At 39.8% G+C, this 23,153-nt stretch overlaps 1 protein-coding gene and 1 non-coding gene across 3 annotated transcripts; both read right to left on the bottom strand.

The window, feature by feature from the left end:
* Nucleotides 1-11,610: 11,610 nt before the first annotated feature.
* On the bottom strand, nt 11,611-21,807 carry HAUS1 (HAUS augmin like complex subunit 1). 2 transcript variants are annotated; one of them, XM_045527925.1, is made up of 10 exons: nt 21,704-21,799; nt 20,755-20,929; nt 17,228-17,363; nt 15,874-16,008; nt 14,940-15,063; nt 14,483-14,548; nt 13,608-13,679; nt 13,006-13,053; nt 12,825-12,905; nt 11,611-11,870 (listed from the first exon to the last, which is right to left on the bottom strand). In XM_045527925.1, exons 1-10 carry the CDS (start codon nt 21,731-21,733, stop codon nt 11,820-11,822), a joined length of 918 nt encoding a protein of 305 aa, XP_045383881.1. In that variant the 5' UTR covers nt 21,734-21,799; the 3' UTR covers nt 11,611-11,819. The 2 variants fall into 2 exon arrangements, with proteins under 2 accessions (XP_045383881.1, XP_045383882.1); XM_045527926.1 differs by lacking the exon at nt 12,825-12,905 and having other exon boundaries at nt 21,704-21,807.
* Nucleotides 12,723-12,783, bottom strand: LOC123621973. Its single transcript, XR_006729351.1, has one exon. It is a non-coding gene; the product is annotated as a U7 small nuclear RNA (small nuclear RNA).
* Nucleotides 21,808-23,153: the final 1,346 nt, after the last annotated feature.

The raw sequence follows: 23,153 nt of genomic DNA, 5'->3' as shown, positions 1-23,153 counted from the left end.
GCCTCTTCATAGATGCTAAAAAAGCATATGAAAAAATTCCCCATCCTTTTTGTTTACTTATTTAATATATATATATCTTTTTGAGAGAGAGTCTGGCTGTGTTGTCTGGGCTAGAGTGGCGTCATCGTAGCCCGCAGCAACCTCAAGCTCTGACCTCAGGAGATCCTCCCACCTCGCCCTTCCAGAGTGCTAGGCTAACAGGCGTGAGCCACCATGCCCAGCCCATTATTTATTTTTTGAAAACTCAAGCCAGGTGTGGTGGCATGTGCTTGTAATCCCAGGAGGCTGAGGTGGGAGGATTGCTTGAACAAGGAGGTTGAGGCCAACCTGGGCAATATAGTGAGACCACATCTCAAATAAATAAATGAATAAATACCCAATAAAATTGGATTAGATGGATTCCTTAACCTGATAAATAAATAAATATGAACCCAAGCTTAAAGGCAAAGCCCCTTAGTAGAAGGATTTCTACTCAACTCAGGAGCACAGCAAAGTTGTTCCTTTTGGCAGATTGTGTTTTCCAAAGGTGGTCACATGCTTTTCTTATGATGTAATCCTGATAATCCACCCACTGGGTGGAACGTACTTGTCCCCTTCCCTTGACTCTGGGTGAACTTTTGTGACTGCCTTGATTGATATCATGTGGTGGATGCTTTGTGACTCCCTGGTTAGGTCATAAAAATGTTACAGGCTTCTGCCTTGCTCTGTTGAGACCTTTACTCTTAAAAGCCAACCACCATATGCAAGTAACATTCATAGGGCCTAGGGCGGGTGGGAGCGGGGAGGAGGAGGTGGATAAATTCACACCTAACGGGTACGGTGTGCAATGTTTAGGGATTGGACATGCTTATAGCTCCGACTTGGGCAGTGCAAAGGCAGTATATGTAACCAAAGCATTTTACCCCCATAATATTCTGAAATAAAAAATATATATATATTTTGCAATTAAAAAAAAAAGCCAACCATGATGTTGGGAAGAAACCCAAACTAGCCATCATGGAGAAGCCACTCAGTGGGGTCCTGTATAAGTGGTTCAGCCAGAGGCTGACAGCCCAGGTGAGATCCCAGCGAACAACCAGCAAAAACTGCCAGACATGTGAGTGAAGACCTCTTTAGAAGACTCTACCCCTCAGCTACTGGAGCACCCCCAGTCTTTAAATATTCCTAACTTGAGACCCCAGACAGTAAGGAGCAAAGATAAGCCATGTCCACTGTACCCTCTCCAAATTTCTCATGGCAGAATCCATGATGGTTTGATGCCAGTTTGGGAATAGTCTGTTACACAGCAATAATGACTAGAACATTTGCTATTGCCGCCATCACCACGCTGGTCTTACCTGTCAAAGGTAAACGCAGCTGCACTATAGTTAGAGTGGTGAAAACATTTTATTCAGTAACTACTGGCAGTTGGGAAAAAGTGGAGCTTCATTTGGATTTGTGCAGAGGAGACTGGGTGCTTGAATGAGGGACGGGGACAAGCAGGGCTCCATAAAGTTGGGAAAGTGAGAAGCCACAAAGGGCTGCTCAGTGTCAAGGCCGTTAGGCCAGCTGTGTCTGCAGGCTGGCAATTAGGAAGTGTGGTTCTACCCTCCCACAGAGACTCGAGACAGAGCCCTGTCCTACCTGGTGATTACATGTCACAGGAATGGCTCTCAGGTCCTTGAGAAAGACACTTCTGAATTGTAGGAGCTACATGCATTCCTCAAAGGGACAAATGAAGTATTCATAATTGTAAGCCCTTCTTAGCAAACGCTCTAAGAATGGGGCGGGGGCTGTCATCAGGTTTTGGCTGGAACAAGCAGTTGATTCTCCTGTCAGCGCTGAGCATTTTTAGGCAGACATTTCAGTGGGAGGCCAGGATCCTCCTAGGGACACCGCCTTATGCTGCTAGAAGTCATGTCAGTTTGGTAGTGTGTTAGTGCAGAGGTTTAAACAGAGTCATTATGTGCCAAGAATTCTGTGGTTCTCAATCATGATAGTATCTCCTGAGGAAAAAAAGCAGAATAACAAAACTTGGTAAGGAAGAAGTAAAAGTTATCATTATTTGCATGTGAACTAATTATATAATATATCTAGAAATGCCCAGCGAATCAACTGAAAAAGTATTAGAACAACAAGAGAATTCAGTAAAGGGCTGACTTCAAAACCTAATTTCTTTTCATTCTTTACTTCTTTTAATGACCGATTTAGTGGCAAATTTGTGACTCCAGCCGGGCACAGTGGTTCATGCCTGTTATCCCAGCAACTCAGGAGCCAAGACAGGAGGATCAATTGAGGTTAGGAGTTTGAGCCCAGCCTGGGCAACATAGTGAGACCCCATCTCTGCTTAAAAATAAAAGTAAAATAAAAATAAAAAAGCTGTGACTCCCATTGTCAAGATTTCTGCAACATTGATTGCTCACAACTGGAATTCTAACTTAGAAACATCCGTGGAGGGTGCACATTGTTTCTTTTAGGGTTGCCAGGTTAGCAAATAAAAATACAGGATACCCAGTTAATGCTGAATTTCAAGCAAAGAAAATAAAACTTGTTGGTATTCCTATGTCCCATGGTTTCTACTTGTTAGAAGCATGTCAATAAACTCAGCCCCCCTCGAGGTGAGGAGATCAGACAAAGAAGGTGACTCCAGAAGGCAGGGATCATTGTGGGCTTCTTAGAGGGACCCGCCACCCCTTTCGTAAATTTTCCCAAGAAATCCATTTTATTCCAAATAGAAACTGTTGCTCAGAGAGCAAGCCTGGATACCTTCCCGCAGGAATGTCTTGCTCTAGCAATGATTTTACTATATTAATAATAGATGAGCCAGGGGCTTAGAAGTTTTCCCACTAGGTTTTCCTAGCCAGTGTTGAATTGAATGGGTATGTTGTTTCTTGCATCCCATGTGAATAATAATAGAGGAGATGAAAGATGAATTTCAAGTGTTTGTACCTTATATATCCACAATATTGCTGAGGTCTATAAGTTAGTTACAAATATATGCCCCATTCATATCAGGATTGTGATATAATATTAGCTTCCTATAAAAAGAATGTGAACTGTGGTGGTTAACTTCAGACCAGCTAGGGTGGTATGGAGAAAGCTATGTGAAGTATAAATGTAGGCCTATGTGGGTGGACTTTTCCTGAGAACAACTAGAAAAGCTGGAAGAATGAAAAGAGAAGAATCTGTCTGAAGGTGTGAGAGCTGCCCAGGCGGCCAGCGTCTGAGGAGCTGTTTCCAGAGAGAAGGGAAACAAGGAGCGGAGCCTCTAGTGCTGAATCATAAATAGTGTGGGATAGACATGCTGAAATGCTGAGTAAACACTGGTTGCCAAGAGGCAGGGAATCTGTTTTTAAATGTCTTAAAGGGCTGGGAAGAAAAAACCTGGAGTTCTGGACAATCAGAACAGTCAGAACTCGAGATGCCAAGATTCTAGAATTAAAGGAAGCTCAGGGAAGTGGACCCCCATGTCTGATTGCTTTTTCTCCTTAAGGCATTCTCCCAGGTGTAAGCGGCACAGGGGAAGAAGTGGAGGAACTGTGTGCAGGACACAGCGGTCTCCTAGGGCTGGGGACACAACCCTTGGAGCTCAGGGGCCACCACGGTGAAGGGGTGGCGTGAAGGAAGCCCTGAAGGGCTAGACCCTAAATATAAGTGTGAACTGGAAATAAAACAGTTCTCACAAGTACTGAAACCCAGCTCAGCCTCAGCTCCACCCTTGTTCCCAGTCTAACTGCCTGCCAGAAGTTAGACATTCCTGTGTGGTGGAAGATAATATTGTAACATTGCAGTGGGCTTCAAGCTTCAGCATCTACCACAATTACCTGCAGGGCTTGTTAAAACACAGACATCAGGGTCCTGTCCTGGTGTTTCTGATTCAGTGGGCTTAGGGTAGGACCAAGCTTTTTTTTTTTTTTTTCTTTCTTTTTTTTTTTTTTTTGAGATAAAGTCTTGCTCAAACTCCTGGGCTCAAGCGATCCTCCTGCCTCAGCCTCCCAAGTAGCTGAGACTACAGGTGTGAGCCACTGTGCCCAGCCAGGATTTTCATTTTTGACAAGTTCTCAGGGAATGTTGACACCACACTTCTATTAATAGAATCACAGCTTCTATTAATAGAATCGCAGATCTAGAGGCTCTCCTATTTCTCATCCTCAATGTCTGGTGTTCAGTCAAGAATTTACCAGACGTGCCAAGAGACAGGACTAAGAAAAAAAGAAAATAACCACAGACTCTCAGGAGCTAAAGATACTGGCGTGTCAGACGTGGGCTGTAAAACAAATGTGATTGATGCATTCATGAAAAGAGAAGATGGAGAATTTCACTAAATAACTAGAAATTATTTTTTAAAAAAGAATAAAATTGAAATGATAAACTCATAAAGATAATAATTGAACCTAAGTATGCAATTGATGTGTCTAAAAGTAGACTAATCAGAACAAGATTAGTGATCTGGAATATGCAGAGGTCAGTAAAATATCCAGACTGAAGGAGGGAAAAAAGATGGGAAAAAATGGAGAGAAAAAGAGGATGGAAAATACAGAGAAGAGGGTAAGGGATATATAGGAGACAGTGAGAAAGTTTAACATCTAGATCCTTGGAAGTAGCAGAAAGGAGGAGGAGAAGGAGAACAGAGCAGAAGCAACACTTAGGGGAGATAATGGCTGAATTTTTCCGAACAGTGGAAATAAATCAAGCTACTAATACAAGGAGTTCTGTGAACCCCAATTAAGAGAAATCAAAAAAATCTAGCGCATCATAGGCTTGCTGAAAACCGAAGATAGACAATCTTAAAAGCAAAAAGACAAAGAAAAAATACACATTACTTTCAAATGAATGATGCTAGGATGGACAGGTGACTTCTCTGCAGAAATGGTGTTTGGGGGAAAGAATCCTAGGGTGGCCCCAGGACCCTGCTCATGCCCTTGTGTGATTCCCTCCCTTTGAGTGTAGGCAGGACCTGCGACCTGCTTCTAACCAATAGAATAAGGCAAAGGTGATGAGATATACATAGTTACATGTATGTGACTACATGGGTTACAAGACTGCATGATTCTATTAAATAGGATTGCAGCACCTGTCTTACTGGGGTCTCACCTCCCTTGCTGACTTTGAGAAACAGGTGGTCATGCTGGGACCCCTCACTTGGTGAGGACCTGTGGGTGGTGCCTAGGAGCTGAGGACTGCCTCAGCTGATAGCTAGCAAGAAACTGAAGCCCTCAGTCCTACCACCTCAAGGAATTGAATTCTGCCAACAAACGGAATGAGCTTGGAGGTATATTCATTTCTACCCAAGCTCCAGATGAGAACCAAGTCCTGGCCAACACTTTAATTGCAGCCTTGTAGTGGACCCAGCTAAGCCATGTCCAGACGCTGACCTACAGAACTCATGAGATAATAAATGTATTTTGTTTTAGGATGGTAATATCATCACTGGGCAACAGAAAACTAATACACGATGGAAGAATGAAAACACTTGAATTATGTGTTTAAAGTATTAAAAGAAAATCACTGTCATCCTATAATTATAAACTCAGCGAAAATAGCTTTAAAATTGCAGGTGAAAGAATAATACTAACTCTAAAAAAAGACTGATAAATCAGATATTAACATTAAATCTGTTCATCAAAAGATGCTATTAAAAGGGTAAAAAGGCAAGCCACAAAATGAGAGAAGATATTTGCAATATTTGTAGCTGATAAAGACTTCATATTCAGAATATACAAAGAACTCCTACAAATCAATAAGAAAAAGACAGTCTAACAGAAAAACAGACAAAATACTAAACAGGCAATTCACAAAATAGGGTACCCAAATAGCTAACAAGTATGTGAAAATGTTCTTAACCTCATTAATTATCCAGAAACTTCAAATTAAAACTATAATGGAATATTACTAACACTCACAAAATGGCTTAAAAATATTTTTTAATGACAATACCAAGGATTTATGAGGATGTGGAGCGACTAGAGCTCTCACACACACAACTGGTGAGAGTGTAACTCGATATAATCATATTGGAAAACTTTTTGGTAGAACTTTCTAAAGTTGAATATACCAGCAATTTTAATCCTAGATATACACTTTACATAAACACATACATATGCATACCAAATGATGTGTACAAGAATGTACATAGCAACTTTATTCATAAGAACCTTAAATGAAAGGATCAGAAATGTCCATCAACAATAGAATGGGCTGGTCCAAAGGTAGTGAGTTAGCTCACTTGATTGTTCACAGTCAGTTACAGCTTGAACTCCTTGTTCTACTACTTCCCTCCTCCTCACTACTGCACTTGACTAGTAAAAAAAAAAAAATAGAATGGATAAATAAAACAATGAAGTATTCTAAAGTCAGGCACCATTGCCATTTTGGGCTAGATAATTCTTTGTTGTGAGGGGCTGTCCTGTGCACTGTAGGATATTCAGCAGCTCCCTAGTCTCCACCCACCAGAAGCCAGTAGAGCTCTAGTTGTGACAACCAAAAATGTCTCCATTGTCAAATGTTTCCTGGGGAGATTAAATTACCTCCCACTCCCACTTCCAAAAATCACTGCTCTAGGGCAATAAAAGTAAAAAAACTTCTGCTACATGTAACATTATAGACAAATGTCAAATATATAATGTGTGTGAAAGCAGCTAGACACAAGAGTACTTGCTGTGTGATTTCATTTGAGTACAGTTCTAAAACTGGCTAAATTGATCTATGTGATAGCAGTTAGGATTTTCATTGCTTTAGGGAGAGTAATGAGTGAGAAGGGGCATAAGAAAGGTGGTCTCCTGCCCAGTGGCTCTCGCCTGTACTCTGGGCGGCTGAGGCAGGACCATTGCTTGAGCTCAGGAGTTTGAGACCAGCCTGAGCAAGAGTGAGACCCTGTCTCTACTAAAAATAGAAAAATTAGCTGGGCGTCGTGGTGTGGCCTATAGTTCCAGCTACTCGGGAGGCTGAGGCAGGAGGATTGCCTGAGCCCAGGAGTTTGAGGTTGCTGTGAGCTAGGCTGACACCACAGCACAGAGCAACGAAGTGAGACTCTGTCTCAAAAAAAAAAATAAATAAAGAAAGAAAGGTGGTCTCTTTATGATACTCTGTATATACCCTAATCTGGGTAATGTTTACATGGCTGGGTTCCTTTGTGGAAATTTATTAAGCTAAAGTTTACTTAAGCATATATATATGTATTCATCTTTTTTTTTTTTGAGACAGTCTCACTCTGTTCCCCGGGCTAGAGTGTTGTGGCGTCAGCCTAGCTCACAGCAACCGCAAACTCCTAGGCTCAAGCTATTCTCTTGCCTCAGCTTGAGCTCAGGAGTTTGAGGTTAAAATACTACAGCATGTTAAAAAGAATATAAAAATGTATGTACATTTTGGATTTGCATTGACAAAAGTCTAGAGGTATACTCCAATGATAGTAGTTAGTTATTCTTGGGGAGTAGAATTTGGGATAGGGATAGGAAAGAGTTTAAACTTTTAAATTTTATATACTTTTGATTGTTAGAATTGTTTATAATAAGCAAGTATTTTTGTAGTTAAAAGTACTTTGGAGTTGGGTTTTTTTTTTTTCTTTTGAAACAGGCTCTGGCTCTGTCGTCTAGGCTGGAGTGCTGTGGCACCATCATAGCTCATTGCAGCCTCAAACTCCTGGGCTCAAGTCATCCTCCCATCTCAGCCTCCCAAGTAGCTAGGACTACAGGTGTGTGCCACCATGCCCAGCTAATTTTTCTTATTTTTTTTTTTTAGAGATGGGGTCTTGCTATGTTGCCCAGGCTGGTCTCCAACTCCTGATCTCAAGCGGTGATCCTCCCACACTTGGCTTTCTAAAATGCTGGGATTACAGGCAACAGTCCCTGTATCACACTAGAAGTTTTGTTTTTTTTTTCTTCACATTTGAGGAGCTTGGGCATACCCAGTCTAGATTTCTGTAGTAGCTACAAGCTAACTAGGGAGATTGAGACTTATTACAGTTTAGCCAAAAGCAAGTGATGGGAAGGAAAGCTCTTTGGATTGGGAAATGAGCAATCTGGGTTTCAATCCTGAGTGTGACCTCTGGGCAGTCATTTTGCTTCTTTGGGCCTTAGTTTCCTTGGCTATAAGACTAACACTTGGACTAGACAGTCGCTTTCAATCTGATATTTTGTGAATTTATAAACTGCTGCTCTGAGATTAAGGGGAAATTCTTACTTATCTTTGTAACTCTACTACCTAACACATAGTGTTTAATATTTGCTAATAAATAAGTGAGTGAGAGAGGTATGAGGAAGGCAGGGCAGCTATGATATCCCTTTGACACCCCAGAGTTTACATGATGTTTGTAAGGTCACGTTGCTAGGTAGGTTTCCTGCTCAGTGTCTGAACACGCTGCAGAAAATCTGGATCCTAAAGAGAGAGAGAGCAATTCTCCCTCCCCAAGCTGTGGAGGCAGGCTGTCAGCCCACAACTGCTGCTGTGGAATTTAAAAACTGTAAATGTGAGCGCAGGGCACTGCAAGATAAGCCTAAAAATATATACCTGCACAACGTGAGAGGAAGCTGTGCTGAGATCTGAAGGACGTCCATGCAGCATGGTCCTAAATAAAGCTGACAGACTGGCCTCTTTGGGTGGTGTCTCATCTAACCCACAACATCAGCAATCCAGGCACAGGGTCGCAGCCAGCCTGGGGTGAGCCATCTGTCACGTGCTCCTGTGACAATCCACAAGAAAAAGTTCTCCTGGCAACCAAATGGATTCCAAGGACATTCACACACAATCCTCAGTCCATCCTTAAAATAGCTTCAGACACATTTTCACAAGGAACATCTTTTCATTCATGCTGCACTTCTTACCCAAGAGCCAGCTTTGTGTGCTTCCCAAGGAGCAGAAGCTGTCACTGTTAATTCTATTCTGCTGGTAACTCCAGCCTCTCTGCCTAGGTCATGGGTTCTTAATTTAGTATAGGCAAAGGCAAATCTATTGGCAGTACTGCCCCTCCCACAGGGCAGAACTTTGGGACAAATTATAGTGACCTTTCATGGCTTACACCTCAATATGCAATGGTCTGTGGGTTTATACCGCTCTGTCTGACTAGCTCAGACAACTGAATTTGGGAAAGAAATTTTCATAGACCTAGAAATAGGGGTCATGAAGACTTTGTAAGAGTTTCATAGTTTTAGCTGTTATATTTAGGTCTTTAATCCATTTTGAATTAGTTTTTGTATATGGTTTAAGGTATAAGGAAAAAAAAACTACAACATAAACTTATCAAAATATAAATATACTTTTCATCTACTTCCAGAATTTTTGTGAACTTTTTTTTATCCACTAATCATTTTGTTACTGTTTTCTTGGTTAATGTTTATTACATTTTTGCCACGGTTTTGCATTGGATTCTTCACTGTGCTCTAAGCCTTCCATCTGGAATCATTTTCCTTCTGAAAATTGTTTAGTATTTCTATTAAGGTAGGTCTGCTGTCAATGAACTGTCTCCACATTTGTCTGAGGTCTTTGTTTCACTTGCATTCTTGAATGATACTTTTCTTTGATAAAGATTTCTAGGGTGATTGATAGTACTTTTTTCTTTTAGCCCATTGAAGGTATTATTCCTCTGAACTTTTGCTCCCATTGTCACTACTGAGAATTCACTGTCAGTTAAAACTATGCACTCTTGAAAATATTTTTTTTCCTATGCTTTCAAAAGTTTTTCCTTGTCTGTGTTTATGTGTGATTTCTTTGTATATATCCTGCTTGGAAGTTGCTAACTCCTTGAATCTGTGTGGGATGGCTTTGTGATATGTCAGCTTGGGTAGAGGGCAAGCTCTATTGATTTCCCTTCCTAGTATGTCTTCAGTTAGGGCGGGTTACATGGGAGATTCTCTTGTGAGAGCCGGAGAATAAAAGGAGGGGCAGCAGACGATTTGTAGCATACACACACCTTCTCCCAGTTATTCAGTGATGCACTAGTCAGGTGTTGCTGTATAAGGGATTTTGCAAATGCAATTAATGTTTCAGATCAGTTGAGCTTTTGGCTTGGGCTAGCTTGGTTGATCTCTGCAGTCTGCTGGTGACTCAATTGTGGCTAAACAGTCTAAGGCCTCATTCATACATCTAGCAGTTGCTAGCCAGTTTGGCCTTGAGGGCTGGGGGCAGGACTCAGTTGGACTTTCTTGTCTCTGCTCCATGTAGCTTGTCATCCTCCAGTAGACTTGTCCAGGCTTCTTTACAAGGTGGTCTCGAAATTCCAAAGAGCAGTAAGAGAGGGCAAGCTTCAATGCACAAGCAGTGTTATTTATTTATTTATTTATTTTTGAGACAGTGTCTTGCTCTGTTGCCCCTGGTAGAGTGCAGTGGCATGATCATAGCTCACTGCAACCTCAAACTCCTGGGCTCAAGCCATCCTCCTGCCTCAGCCTACTGAGTAGCTGGGACTACAGGTTCTCGCCACCATATCTGGCTAATTTTTTCTATTTTTGGTAGACACTGGGTTTTGCTTTTCCTCAGGCTGGCCTCAAACTCCTGATTTCAAGTGATCCTCCCACCTTGGCCTCCCAGAGTGCTAGGATTTACAGGCATGAGCCACTGCTCCCAGCCCACAAGCAGTTTTTATTCCTTAGTTTTTGTCCCATTTGACGCTGTCTCCTTGGGTCAAAACAAGTCATAGGGCCAAGCCCTCTTATAAGAGGTGAAGATACAGACTCTGCCTCTTGATGGGAGAAGTAGCAAAGTTGTGTTGCAAATGGGTGAGTGCACAGAGATGGGAGGAATTACTGTGGTCATTCCACAATCAATCTAGCAATTGCCTTACAGAAAGCATGGTTAAATGCTTTCCAAATGACAAACTTGGAAAAACATTTGCAACTCAAATCACAAAAGGTTAATTTAGCTAATACACAAGGAGCTTGAATAAGTTAAGAAACAGACCAGAAGCTAATACATAATGGCTAAAGGACATGGAGAGTTTCCAAAAGGAAACACAATGTCTTTCCTAGTTGGGAGCAAGGGAGGGAAGGAGGGGAATTTTTAATGGCATTTAGATAATATTTAAAAAATGAATTGATTTTTAATTACATGGTATAAAATTTTAAAAAGTACAAAAAGGTACATAGTGGAAAAATCTCCTTCCTCCTCCCTGTCCATTGATTTTACTTATGAAAGACTTTGCCATGCAGGTATTTTTAATATTTCAAAATATTTAAATCATTTCATTTATGGCTCCTGGCCTGGTTGTATATTTCCAACTGTATGATTATTTAAAAATGAAAACATTAAAACTCCCCTATGATTTGTTCTAGCACCTTTATTTTTAAATTTTTTATATTTAAATCTTTGATCCTTTGAATTATCCCAACATAAGGTGTAAAGCATGGATCTAGTGCCAAGTGTTGAATTATCCATCTTTCTATGGCTGATTTAAAAGGTCGTTTTTTTCATAAACTAAATTCCTGCATACATTAACATTTAGAGGTAGGCAGGTGAGCTGATCAGAAAGAATGACAGCAAACCCCTGGAGAAGGAAGAGAGTGGGAGAAACATAACTGGAGTGGCAGAACCTTTCCTTTTCACTTTAGCTGAACTAATGAGCACATACATGACAACTGTCATACTGTTCACCTAACAGAGCTCCCGAAGGATTCTTAACCACCAGCCACATAGAAAACCAACAAGAGAAAAGGTTTTTTAATGTGAAAATTTCCTATTTGCGCACAAAAATGCAATATACAACAAGAAACCATTATTCTATCAATAATGACATTATCATCTCATCTAAGAACACAGGAACTACATTATTAAGAAATGATAAAGGGAAAAAATTCTAAAAAGTCCTGTTAAATTTACTTTGTTAGGGAAGAGGTTGTTTATCTTGGCTCTGGTCACAGTTCCATCATATCTACTTTCTTTGTAAGTTCAGCTTCAATGGAATCCTAGAGGAAGAAAGAAATACCATAAAACAGATGCTTTAACTTCTAATGTTATTTAAAATAAGGGAAGCAAAACCAAAAGACATTAAAATATAAATTTTTAAAAATACTATTATGAATATCAAATATGCTTTTAGACATTCTCTTGCTTTTCCACTTCCCCTCTATTTCCCCCAAACCCTCCCCAGAAAGTTTTCAGACTCCTAATTAATTCTAATAAATATCAGAAGGAAAGGGAAAAAGTCTTTAGATCTGTAATGATACATGAATAGATTTTTCTGACCTTTACTCCTAAAGCAAGTACTTCCACAATGGCTTTCATATCTTTTCCATTTTCATCACCACTGTCCTTATTACTTCTTATCTGGCCTAAAGAGGTCAACCGGTTTCTGCAATTTTCTTTTTCCCTCTCCCCATCCACCCTATACACTGGTTATAGAATAATCTTCCTAAAGCACTAGCCTGATCAAAAAGCATAGCTTTTTTTTTTTAAAACCCACTCCTACCCCCAAAAAGCATAGCTTTGATCACATTTCTCTTGAGCTTAAAAAACAAGGAAACATACAGCAACTTTCAGTGGTCCCTATAGCCTCTAAGTTCAACCCTCTTTATATCGGAGGCCCCTAACATCATAAACCAAGTGACCTTTTTCAATCCTGTCTTACATGGCTTGTTCCTAAGCAGCTGGGACCTCATCACTTGCCACAGCTTGGATATGTCCTCCATTTTCAGTCTTATGACTTTACTAATTCTTTTTGCCTAGAATATTCTATATCTCTCAGTGCCCCTTTCCACTATGCCAATGTATGCAAAATTTTAAAAGACATAAAACACCACTATGTTTTTTGGGGTTGGAGAGGTCTTCTGGTGAGGACCAGAAAAGCTGCTAGAGAAATTCTAAAAGAGTGTAACACTGCTGCTATGTACTTTTTAATGGAAAAAAAAATACATACATACACAGACACACAGTGCCAAAAAAGTATTAAAAGATACATGGGAATGATACACAGCAACTCTGGGACTGCAATTTAGGTACCTCTAAGGAGAAAGGAAAAAGAATGAAGGGGGCTTTAGCTATATCAGCATTTATTTTATTTCGTTTAAAAAAAATGTGAAGAAAAAACCAGGAATTACTTACTAATTCTCGCTTTGCTTCTTCAATTTTCACTTGAGCAAGAGATGGATTCTTTGAAAGAAAAATAAAACAAGGAAAGGTTATATTGCCTCAATTCAGACTCAAGGAGAAAAAATATCACATATCACAATCCTTTTCAAAAGGCCATACTGAGGGAATATCCAATGTACATATAATACTGAAATTCAGTACTGATTTTTTTTTTTTTTTTGGTGAGACAGGGTCTCACTCCATTGCCCAGACTGGAGTACAGTGGAGTGATCATAGCTCATTGCAATCTCCATCTCCCAGGCTCAAGTGATCCTCCTGGCTTAGCCTTCCGAGTAGCTAGGACTACAGGCATGCACCACCACATCTGGCTAATTTTTCTATTTTTTGCAGAGGCAGGGTCTTGCTATATTTCCCAGGCTGGTACTGAACTCCTGGCTTCAAGCTAATCCTCCGCCCTCAGCCTCCCAAAGTTCTGGGATTATATTCATGAGCCATTGCATAGCTGAGCACTGATTTTAAATCTTAAAACACACACTATTTTCATGATCATGTAGTGCCCTTGGGGAATGTTGAAGGAATGAGGTTTTTTTTTTTTAATTCATAAGAATAATTACCGGCATTAAATCTAAATAGGACTCCAGTTTTTTCTTCAGAGGTATAGTCTGTCGTTTTAACTCTGCCAATTTCTAAGGAAATACACAGAATCACAGAGTAATAGAGATATTCACAATGCAATTAAATACTGCTCATTTCTGAAATAAAGCACCATAAAGCATTAACATTAGAATATTTTAAATAATGTATCAAAGAGCTTCAAAGATAAATGGATAGACAGATCCACTTCCAATGGAAACAATTCTTATAAGATGTTTAAAATAGGAAAGTTACACTCTCATTTATTAAGCATAGGATTGAAGTATGCTGTCTAGAAATACAAAAGAATGTGATTAAGAGGAATCAAAATGTAAAGGAACACCTAGAGTTTCAAATCCATATTTATGGATTGTCAACTTAAGATTCAAAGAATCAAAGTACAAAAAACTTATGAATAATAAAATAAAACAAAATCCCTTCTTTTTCTCTCTTCCCACCAAAATAGATAAAGAACCCATATACAATCTAAAAACTCAGAATTGCATTAGTTAACTACAGGAGTTTGGGGACCTCCATTTTTACTGTACACTGAAAGAGAAGAAAGAGGAGCACCTAGATGGTTAGCACATTGTCCCTCAATAAATTTGTTTAATAAATAAATCAAAATATATAACTGTCTCCAGCAAAGAGTTTCTAGCCTGTAATAATAAATAAAGAAAACCAAACAAATGTGAGGATACATATAGCTAATCGAATAATAAAAATATAAATACTGGTGAACATAAAGTACAAAGGTAAAGAAAGGAGATTAATACTAAATAAAATCCCTATAAAAAGAAACAAATAAAAAAGCGACTGTGGACTAGTATTTTTCAAAAAGTGAAAATAAACTCACCTCTGACAGTGCTACTAGGGACTGATGAGACAGAGAAGCATCCATGCCTCTGGCTGAAAGCTGCTCCTAGAATTACAAAAAAGGGGATTCAGTTAAAAAATTATTTTGGAGGTGACCATGAAATATTTTCAACACGTAACACGGCAGAGGAGCTACAAATCATAGATGAAAAACTGTACATGCACCTAAGCACTTGTATGTTACATGTGAATCCTTTCCACACTCACACATTTGTGAGAAGATGAGTACAGTGCTTAAGGCCTGAGTTTCAGAGCCTGAATGCCTGAGTGTGAATCCGGATCTGCAGGTAAGTAGTTATGTAACCATGGGCAAGTTAACTATCTTCTCTGTAGCCCTGTCATCTGTAAAAAGGGAATAATAATACTGACTAGTTGTGATGATGATGGTCAAAAAGTCATCTGAAGAGAGCTAACTATATTCAATCTTTCATACAAACCTCTGCAGCTTTGATTTGTAATCTGAACTCCTCTGATTTTGCTTTCAGAAAGTCCATGTTCTGAAGACGATGGTCAACTTTGGCCCTTAATGTAGACAGATGCAACTCTGCCTTCTTGAGATCCCTTTGAAAAGTAAAATTAAAAACATGTTTTCTTCTTCTTCTCCTTGGTAAAATTATTACCTACTACTTTTTGGATTCAACACTGGCTTAGTCAAGAGTAGATAACCCACTTGCTGGATTCTTTATCATAAATTTTATATCCAAACTATCATGCATTCTTCTACATCATCTTCCTCTCCATCTGGGATTTTTCTCAAGGAATACAAAACAATTTTAACATAAGCCAATTATTCTTAGAGAAAGGAAACCTGCCATTGAAAAAAAGAGATTTAATATATCCTAAACTAAATTTGAAATAGGAGGTCCCAAAGGCCTCTTACTCAACGTGACATGACATAGTACCTTGCATATATGTAGTCAATATTTGTTGAATAATCTTACACACCACAAAATTACTTGTGCATATACATATGCCTGATTCACAGGCTCTCATCTCTGGTGCAACAAGGATCTAAAGAAGTCCCATAGCATGAAAAGAGAGATACCAGCGCTAGAGTTAGAAAGCATAACAAAATATCATGTGACTTTAAGGTGTATGGTAGTTTATAAGTAAAAAAAAAACACATACCTTTTGAAAATTGTAAAACTCATATTTGTAAAAAAGCAACAAAAAAAGATATCATATGAAGTAAAAGGTGAAAAGTCTGTACCCAACCAATGCCCACTCCACTCAACATGTACTTAAAACATATTACAGATCCCATTTCCTAATGTGTTTTTTAAATTATACCTACTGCCAGAACTAAATTTGACACTGTCCTGTTTCTCCTTTGTAATAGAAACTGTCACCATTTTCAACTCAATTACTTACTCTCGTAGACATTTTTCTAATACTAAAGTTGCAGTTAGATTTTTTTCAAGTTTTCCCAGTTCAAGCTTGATTTCTTCATTTTTAGATTTGGTACGAAAAAGATCAGAGGTCAAATCATTCACTGCAGGGATAAAACTAAAAGAAGACTCTGGTCACATAAATGGACATTAAGGACAACAATTATAATTTTTCCTCATTCCTAAGAATGATTTTATCTCTATGCGGATTCTCATATAACTATGCTATTCATACTTCTGTGCATTTTTTTACATACTGTTCCCATTGCCTGGGATGCCTTTCATCAGCTGGCAAAGTTCCATTTGTCAAGGAATACAAAACAATTTTAACATCAGCCAATTATTCTTAAAGAAAGGAAATCTGCCATTCAAAAGTGATTTAATATATCCTAAAATCAGTTTGAAATAGGAGGTCCTGGACTCGCCCCCATCCTGGAATTCACTGCCCCTTTCTCTGTGCTACCCAGCTACAGCTTGTACATTCTTGTACTGTTGCAGCTGTCAGACTAGGTTATACTTTTACATCTCTATCTCCCTATTTGACCATGAGCAGAGACTGTCCTTGCAGGCTGTTACTATCCTATTCATCTCTGCTTCCTCAGTGCTTATCTGCCTAGCATACAACTCGTATCTGCTGAACTGACTTCATTTTATATTTCTGCTGCCGTACAGCCTACCTGTTCTTACACCTAAAACATTACTCTTTCAACATATATAAAAATTGCCCTTAAACTGAGCAGAAGAGCTGTGCAGTCCTCTGATTATGACAAGTTGCAGTGTTAGTCCTAGCTAAGATATGGCCAATAGTGACAGTCATATGAACTCTGCAGTCAGTCTGGGTTTGAATCCCAGCTCTGGCATTTATTAGCTTGGAGAAGTTATTTAACCCATTGCTGCTGACCCTCAGTTTCCTCTTAGGGTTGGTGGAAGAATCATGTCATTATAATGGTGAAATGCCTGCTACAAAGAACGAAAGTCCCTAACCTACTCTACAAATAGAGAGGGACACGACCAAAATTTACTATGCTCAATCAGATCACGTAGCCTACTGCTTTTCTTATTGTGTGCAGGGAACAATGTGATACCTAATCCCTTTCCAAATATACATGAGAACTGCTCTTTACAAACCTAATCCTGGAAAAAGAAAACACTAAAAACTAACCTATACCAAATTTATCTGAATTATAATAATTATACTCACAGAGATAAGAAGTAACTAAATTCAGTGGCTTTTGCATTTATTGTTAATTTCCTATAGAGAATTACCCTGAGAACCAAAAAGTCCTTAGGTCAAGACCTTATATGATTGCAGAAATTAAAACTGTCACAAGAATTACCTAGCTAGTGAGGTATCCTTTGTATCAAGGGCCACTGCACTGTCAACCAAAGTATTCAGATATCTGGAACCAGTGCTAGAGAGATTGGCAGGGGAAAAATTCACACTCTCCAGAAGAAGGTCTTGAAGATGCTTGGCTAAAAAGATAAAAGAGTTCCATGGTGACTAAGATGTTTTCTTTGTGTTTTGTTTTTTAATTTTTTTAACAGCTTTGTTGAAATATACCTCACATACCATATTATCCATTCCCCTAAGGTATAAAACTCAATGGCTTCAGTATATTCAGAGTTGTATTAATATATCCATCAGCACAATCCATTTTAGAACATTTTCATCACCCCAAAAAGAAACCTATATCCCTTAGTCATCACTTTCCAATCTCTCACCCCTTGAAGCACTAGCAACTACTTTCCTTTGCCTATTCATGACATTTCATATAAATGGTATTGTATGATATGTAGCCCTTTGTAACTGGCTTCTCTCACTTGGCATAATGTTCAAGGTTCATCCATGCCATAGCATGTACCAGTGCTTTATTCCTTTTTATGGCTGGGTAATATTCCATTATATGGCCAGGTGCAATGGCTCACACCTGTAATCCCAGCACTTTGGGAGGTCGAGGCAGGAGGATCACTTAAGGTTAGGAGTTTGAGACTAGCCTGATCAAGACGCCATCTCTATGAAAAATAGAAGAATTAGCCGGGTGTGTTGGTGTGCACCTGCAGTCCCAGCCACCCGGGAGACTGAGGCAGGAGGATCACTTGAGCCCAGGAGTTTTGAGGTTGCAGTGAGCTATATGACACCTCTGTACTCTAGCCCCAGGCGACAGAGTGAGACCCTGTCTCAAAAAAGAAAAAATCCATTGTATGAATATACCACATTTTATTTATCCACTCACCCACTGATAGACATTTGTGTGTTTCTACATTTTGGCTATTGAGAATAATGCTGCTATGAACATTTATGTTAGGTTTTAATATGGATACATGTTTTCATCTCTCAGTTATATACCTAGAAGTGGAATTGTTGGTCACATGGTAGTTCTATCTTTAACCACTTTAGGAACTACCAGAGTGTTTTCCAAAGTGACTGTATAATTTTACATTCCTATCAGACGTAATGAGGGCTCCAATTTCTCCAAATCTTTTCCAACAGTTGTTATTACTTGTCTTTTTTATTACAGTCACCCTAGTGAGTATGAAGTGGCACTGTGGTTTTGATTTGCATTTCTCTGATGGCTAACGATGCTGCACTTTTTTGGCCATTTGTATATCTTCTTGGGATAAATGTCTATTCATATCCATTACCCATTTTTTAATTGTGTTGTCTTTTTATTATTGAGCCATAAAAGTACTTTACATATTATAGATGCGAGTCCTATATCAGATATATAATTTACAAATATTTGCTCCCATTCTGGGCGTTGCTGTCTTTTCATTTTATTGATGATCTCCTTTGAGAACAAAAGTTTTAAATTTTGATTATATGTAATTTACCTGTTTTTTCTTTTGTTCCTTGTGCTTTCGGTATCATATCTAAGAAACCAATGCCAAATCCAAGGTCACAAAGATAGATGCCAATGTTATCCTATGAGTTTTATGTTTAGCTCTTACATTTTTTAGGCTTCTTGCTCATTTTGAGATAATTCTTATACATGGTGTGATTTAGGGTTCAACTGCATTCTTGTGCATGTGGATATCCAGTTGTCCTAGAACCATTTGTTAAAAAGGCTATTTTTTTTCTCCATTGAATTGTCTTGTCACCCCTGTCAAAAATCAATTGACCAGGAGATCAATTTCTAGCATAACTGTGGGAATTCTGCTGAACTTTTCAGTGAAACTGGTAAAAACTACAAAAAAGAACAAAAACCAAACAACCATTTAAAGTCTCTGGAAATGGTCCTAAGGGCAAAAATGAAGAAACAACCATTCAAGGAAATCTATAAAAACTCAGTAAGGAAATTTAGAATTTGTGATATTTGAAGCAAGACTATTTCCTCCCCCCTCCCTTCCAGCTCACTGAGGTGGAGACTCCACTCCAGATTGCCTCAGTGAAGAACACAGGGCTCCCTCTGCCCCCAGCTCCTACCTGGAGGGCTTTCTTCCTGGGAGGGGCAAGACTTTAGTTTTTCTCATCCTGTCACCAGCTATCTGTTGCTTAGTTTCAGTCCCAGGAGAATGTGGTTGAGAGGTGTGTCCACCCAGCACTGCTCTTGGAATGGGAGCTCTACCTTGAGTGAGGCATGCTGAGAATACTGGGGCCCTAACTGTTCTTGCACTGGCGAGTGAGGTAGTGGCTCCACACCAGGAGAGGCAAGCCAAGAGGACCTAAGTCTGCTGCATTCCCTCTCACTGGGTATCACTCAGAGAGAAACTTGACATTTTCCCTACCCACAAGTCATAAACACATGGCTTCTCATTTCTTCCCAAAGAAACTGATTTCACTTGCAACAGAGCCTGGAGAGGTTCAAGCCTACTGGCACTCTCAAAAACAGTGGAGCGATTCTGGAGTCAAAACAAATATCTAATTGACCTCAGAAAGTATTCTTTTAAGAACGAATAGAGATAGGGTATTTCTGTGTTGCCCAGGCTGGTCTTGAACTTCTGGCCTCAAGAAATCCTCCCATCTGGGCCTCCCAAAGTGCTGGGATTATAAATGTGAGCCATCGTGCCTGGCTTATAATGCATTTTAATAACTACAAAAATAAAATTATTTAAAAATAAAACAATTTTAAAAGCTCATATATGAGAGAATGTGGCTACAAAGGAATAGCACAGGGGATATTTTTGGAGTGATGGAACTGCAATGCATCCTGATTGTGGTTCCCGATTGTAGGGGATGGTTCTAGACTCTGCATATTGAAACAGTACACAAAACCAAAAAGTCAGTTTTACTGTATGTTAATTTTAAAAAGGAAATTAGAAAGAAGCACATATGCAAAAGAATTAAATATAAATTGCACTATATTCAAAACATCGTATGTATCACAATATATGCCATACACCTGGTTAAATATAGGGCAAATGTAGATTTTTGTCAATCTTTACTTTTCTGGTTTGTATTATAAGAACAGTAGTCGTCTTAAATGCACTTTTTCAAACTACATATGCCCAGCAGAAAATTCTAATGCAAGCCCCTGATACATAGAATGATTTGTCTGAATCTCACACTTCATGGGTGCCACTTCAGGTGTCCTGACAGCTCAGTATGACTAAATCATGGGGACTGGAAACAGACTGAACAGACATGTAAAGTAAAAAACCATAGGGCATCCTGTATGTCAGGCTAACAAGTTTTAACCCTTATCGTTTGGGACTTGCTGTTTTGCTATCAGAGTACCAACAAAGCATTTACCATAATGAAATTTATAATTTAGAAGGTTACTACTATAACAGAGTGGGAGACAAATCCCGGTAAAATAAAGAAACAAAACAAGTAGTCTACACTAAAATAATCTTGAATACTTTAGTGTTATAAAATTTGGTTACCTTTATTTATTCTCATTCAAAACTCTGTACTTAATCTCACCTTCTGATTCATATTCACTTGCTTTCTGTTTCAAGTCCTCTATTACCAGGTGGACGTCCCTGTCCCGGACCCTGTTGCGTTCTGAAAGGTGATATAAAATCTCTGTGGTCCGTGGGTTCACCTCATACTGTGGAATGGGATGATCTCCATATACTTTTTTTAACCACGCGGCAACCTAACCATTAAAAGAAAGACAAATACTATAAGCCTTGTTTAACGTAATAGCATGACAGGAATATAACGAAGTGATCAAAAGCAAACTTTCTACGCTTTTCTAATGCTTTCTATGATTATTCTGGCATCCTACCTCACATTCTCACTTGTCTTTAGGGAGATATTAAATCAGAAATAAACTTACAAAGTGAGCAACCACATGGAACAGTACAAGAGTCAAAATCACCAGGACAATCCATTCTTTCCCAAAGCTACAAAAGAAGTATAGACTAGTAATTTGTCTCACTTGAAAAACCTTAAAGCGCAATATGCGGGTACCAACGCACTAATATACGTGCATGGCCTGAAAAGAGTTGTCCCTAACACACCAGAAGCCCCGCGGTCCGGGAACCTCCCACAGTTGGGATGCGGGATGCGGGACGCGGAAGCAGCTCTGGTTTGCAAATAGTAGGAATCAGCAGTGACCGGTGAGGGTTGCCTGGAAGGTGGGTCTGGGTTCAGAAGTCCCACTCCAGTCCGCTCCGAGAGGTTTCGTTCTTGGGGCTGCTCAACGCCTGTCTAAGCCCGGGTCCAAGCGAGGGAAGGAAGAAGGGAAAGGCCCTTTCAGGAAGGTCTAAGCAGAAGGGACTTGCAGACCGTGAAGGCGGCACTAAAAATGGACGTGTGGAGTAGGGGAGAGGAAAAGTAGACGTGGCGCACGCAGAGGATCCGCCACGACATAGGTGTGTCAAAGATGCAGTTTCCAAGAGGGAAATTCCCGCTCCCGTCGGGTCACCTGCACTTCTTTCTCCTCCGGCGACTCCATAGCTGCCGCTCCCGCCACTTCCCGCGGAACTCCTCGCGGGACAAGCGTCCCGCTCGCTCCTAAGGCCCCGCCCACACGCCGTTGACCCCGCCCCTCGCCGGGGCCGGGATTTCTGGGAGTTGTGGTTTTTACTCCGACTCGAGGCAGCAGAGCCCTCAGACCATGCTGGACCACGCTTGGCTCCAGCATTGCGAGCCTCACCTCCCTTGCCACCTCCCCGCTCTCTCCGCCCTCCATCGTATAATCTCTAGGATGAGAAGTAGAGCCGCCTGGACTGGGCTCTTTTTTCTTTCTTTTATTTTTCTCACTTGCATCACTTGTCTTCAAAAAAGTACCTGAAACGTTTGGTTCTTGGTTAGCAGATGTTTATGTTTCTTCAACATTGATTATATAAACTCAGAATTTTTATTCTACCCTGGCAACATGAGCTGCGGCAATCTTAACCTTATCCGTTAGTTCCCATTATCAAGGGAGCTAAATTATGCAGGAGAATGTTTTAAAATAGTTAACAGCATGGGTCAGCTGAGACTGTCCCTGCTGCTCAGCCATTCTTCCATTCATTTCTTCCCTTCCCTAAAGTTCTCTCCTCCCTCCATCACTCTGCATTTAACACTATGAGAGGTTCTTTATATTTATACAGGAATGTAAAGTTTTCTATATGTTTTTATATTTTTGTTTTATTCTCACGGGGACAATGTAAAATAGGTAGACACGCATTATTTTACTCATTTTCACATTAACGTACACACACACACACACACACACACACACACATACACGGATTAAATGACTTGACCAAGATTAGGTAGTAGAGCTGGAACCTGACCAGTGTGTTCTGCCTCCGATTGGGTGTTTCAGTCTCCACACTGCCACCAACAACCTCCTATAGTGTACTGTTACTAGGAAAAGTAGATGGCTTAAAGAAGGACCATGTACTCAACTTTCTATGATGTGTGAGTTGATATTAAATTGTGGATCAGGGCTGGGCTTGGTGGCTCACCCCTTTAATCCTACCACATTGGGAGGCCAAGATGGGAGGATGGCTTGAGGTCAGGAGTTTGAGACCAGCCTGAGTGAGAGTAAGACCCCTCGTCTCTACAAAAAATAGAAAAATTAGTGGGACATGGTGGTGCAGGCCTGTAGTCCCAGCTGCTCAAGAGGCTGAGGCAGGAGGATCGCTCCAGCCCAAGAGTTTGGAGTTGCAGTGAGCTATGATGACATCACTGCACTCTAGCCAGAGTGGAAAAAATGAGACTCTGTCTCCAAAACAACAACAACAACAAAAATTGTGGATCAGGCTTAGAACCAAATACCTTTCTTGTAAGTCATTTGCATATTTAAAATGATTTTCCTTTCAAAGGAATCTTTTTTTTTTTTTTTTAAATTAGAGACAGGGTCTCTCTCTGTCAGCCAGGCTGGA

The sequence above is a fragment of the Lemur catta genome, chromosome 16 (assembly GCF_020740605.2).
Source record: "Lemur catta isolate mLemCat1 chromosome 16, mLemCat1.pri, whole genome shotgun sequence".
NCBI lineage: Eukaryota > Metazoa > Chordata > Mammalia > Primates > Lemuridae > Lemur > Lemur catta.
Note: the sequence above shows the minus strand (reverse complement) of the source record. Positions and strands in the feature narration are given on the sequence as shown.

Excerpts from the sequence above, each read along its gene's own strand:
- HAUS1 (XM_045527925.1), bottom strand. The coding sequence starts at position 21,733 with ATGGAGTCGCCGGAGGAGAAAGAAGTGCAG. Across the intron at positions 14,549-14,939 it reads TACAAATCAAAGCTGCAGAG|GAGCAGCTTTCAGCCAGAGG; the intron begins GTTTGTATGAAA and ends TTGTAATTCTAG. Across the intron at positions 13,680-14,482 it reads CCCTAGTAGCACTGTCAGAG|AAATTGGCAGAGTTAAAACG; the intron begins GTGAGTTTATTT and ends GTATTTCCTTAG.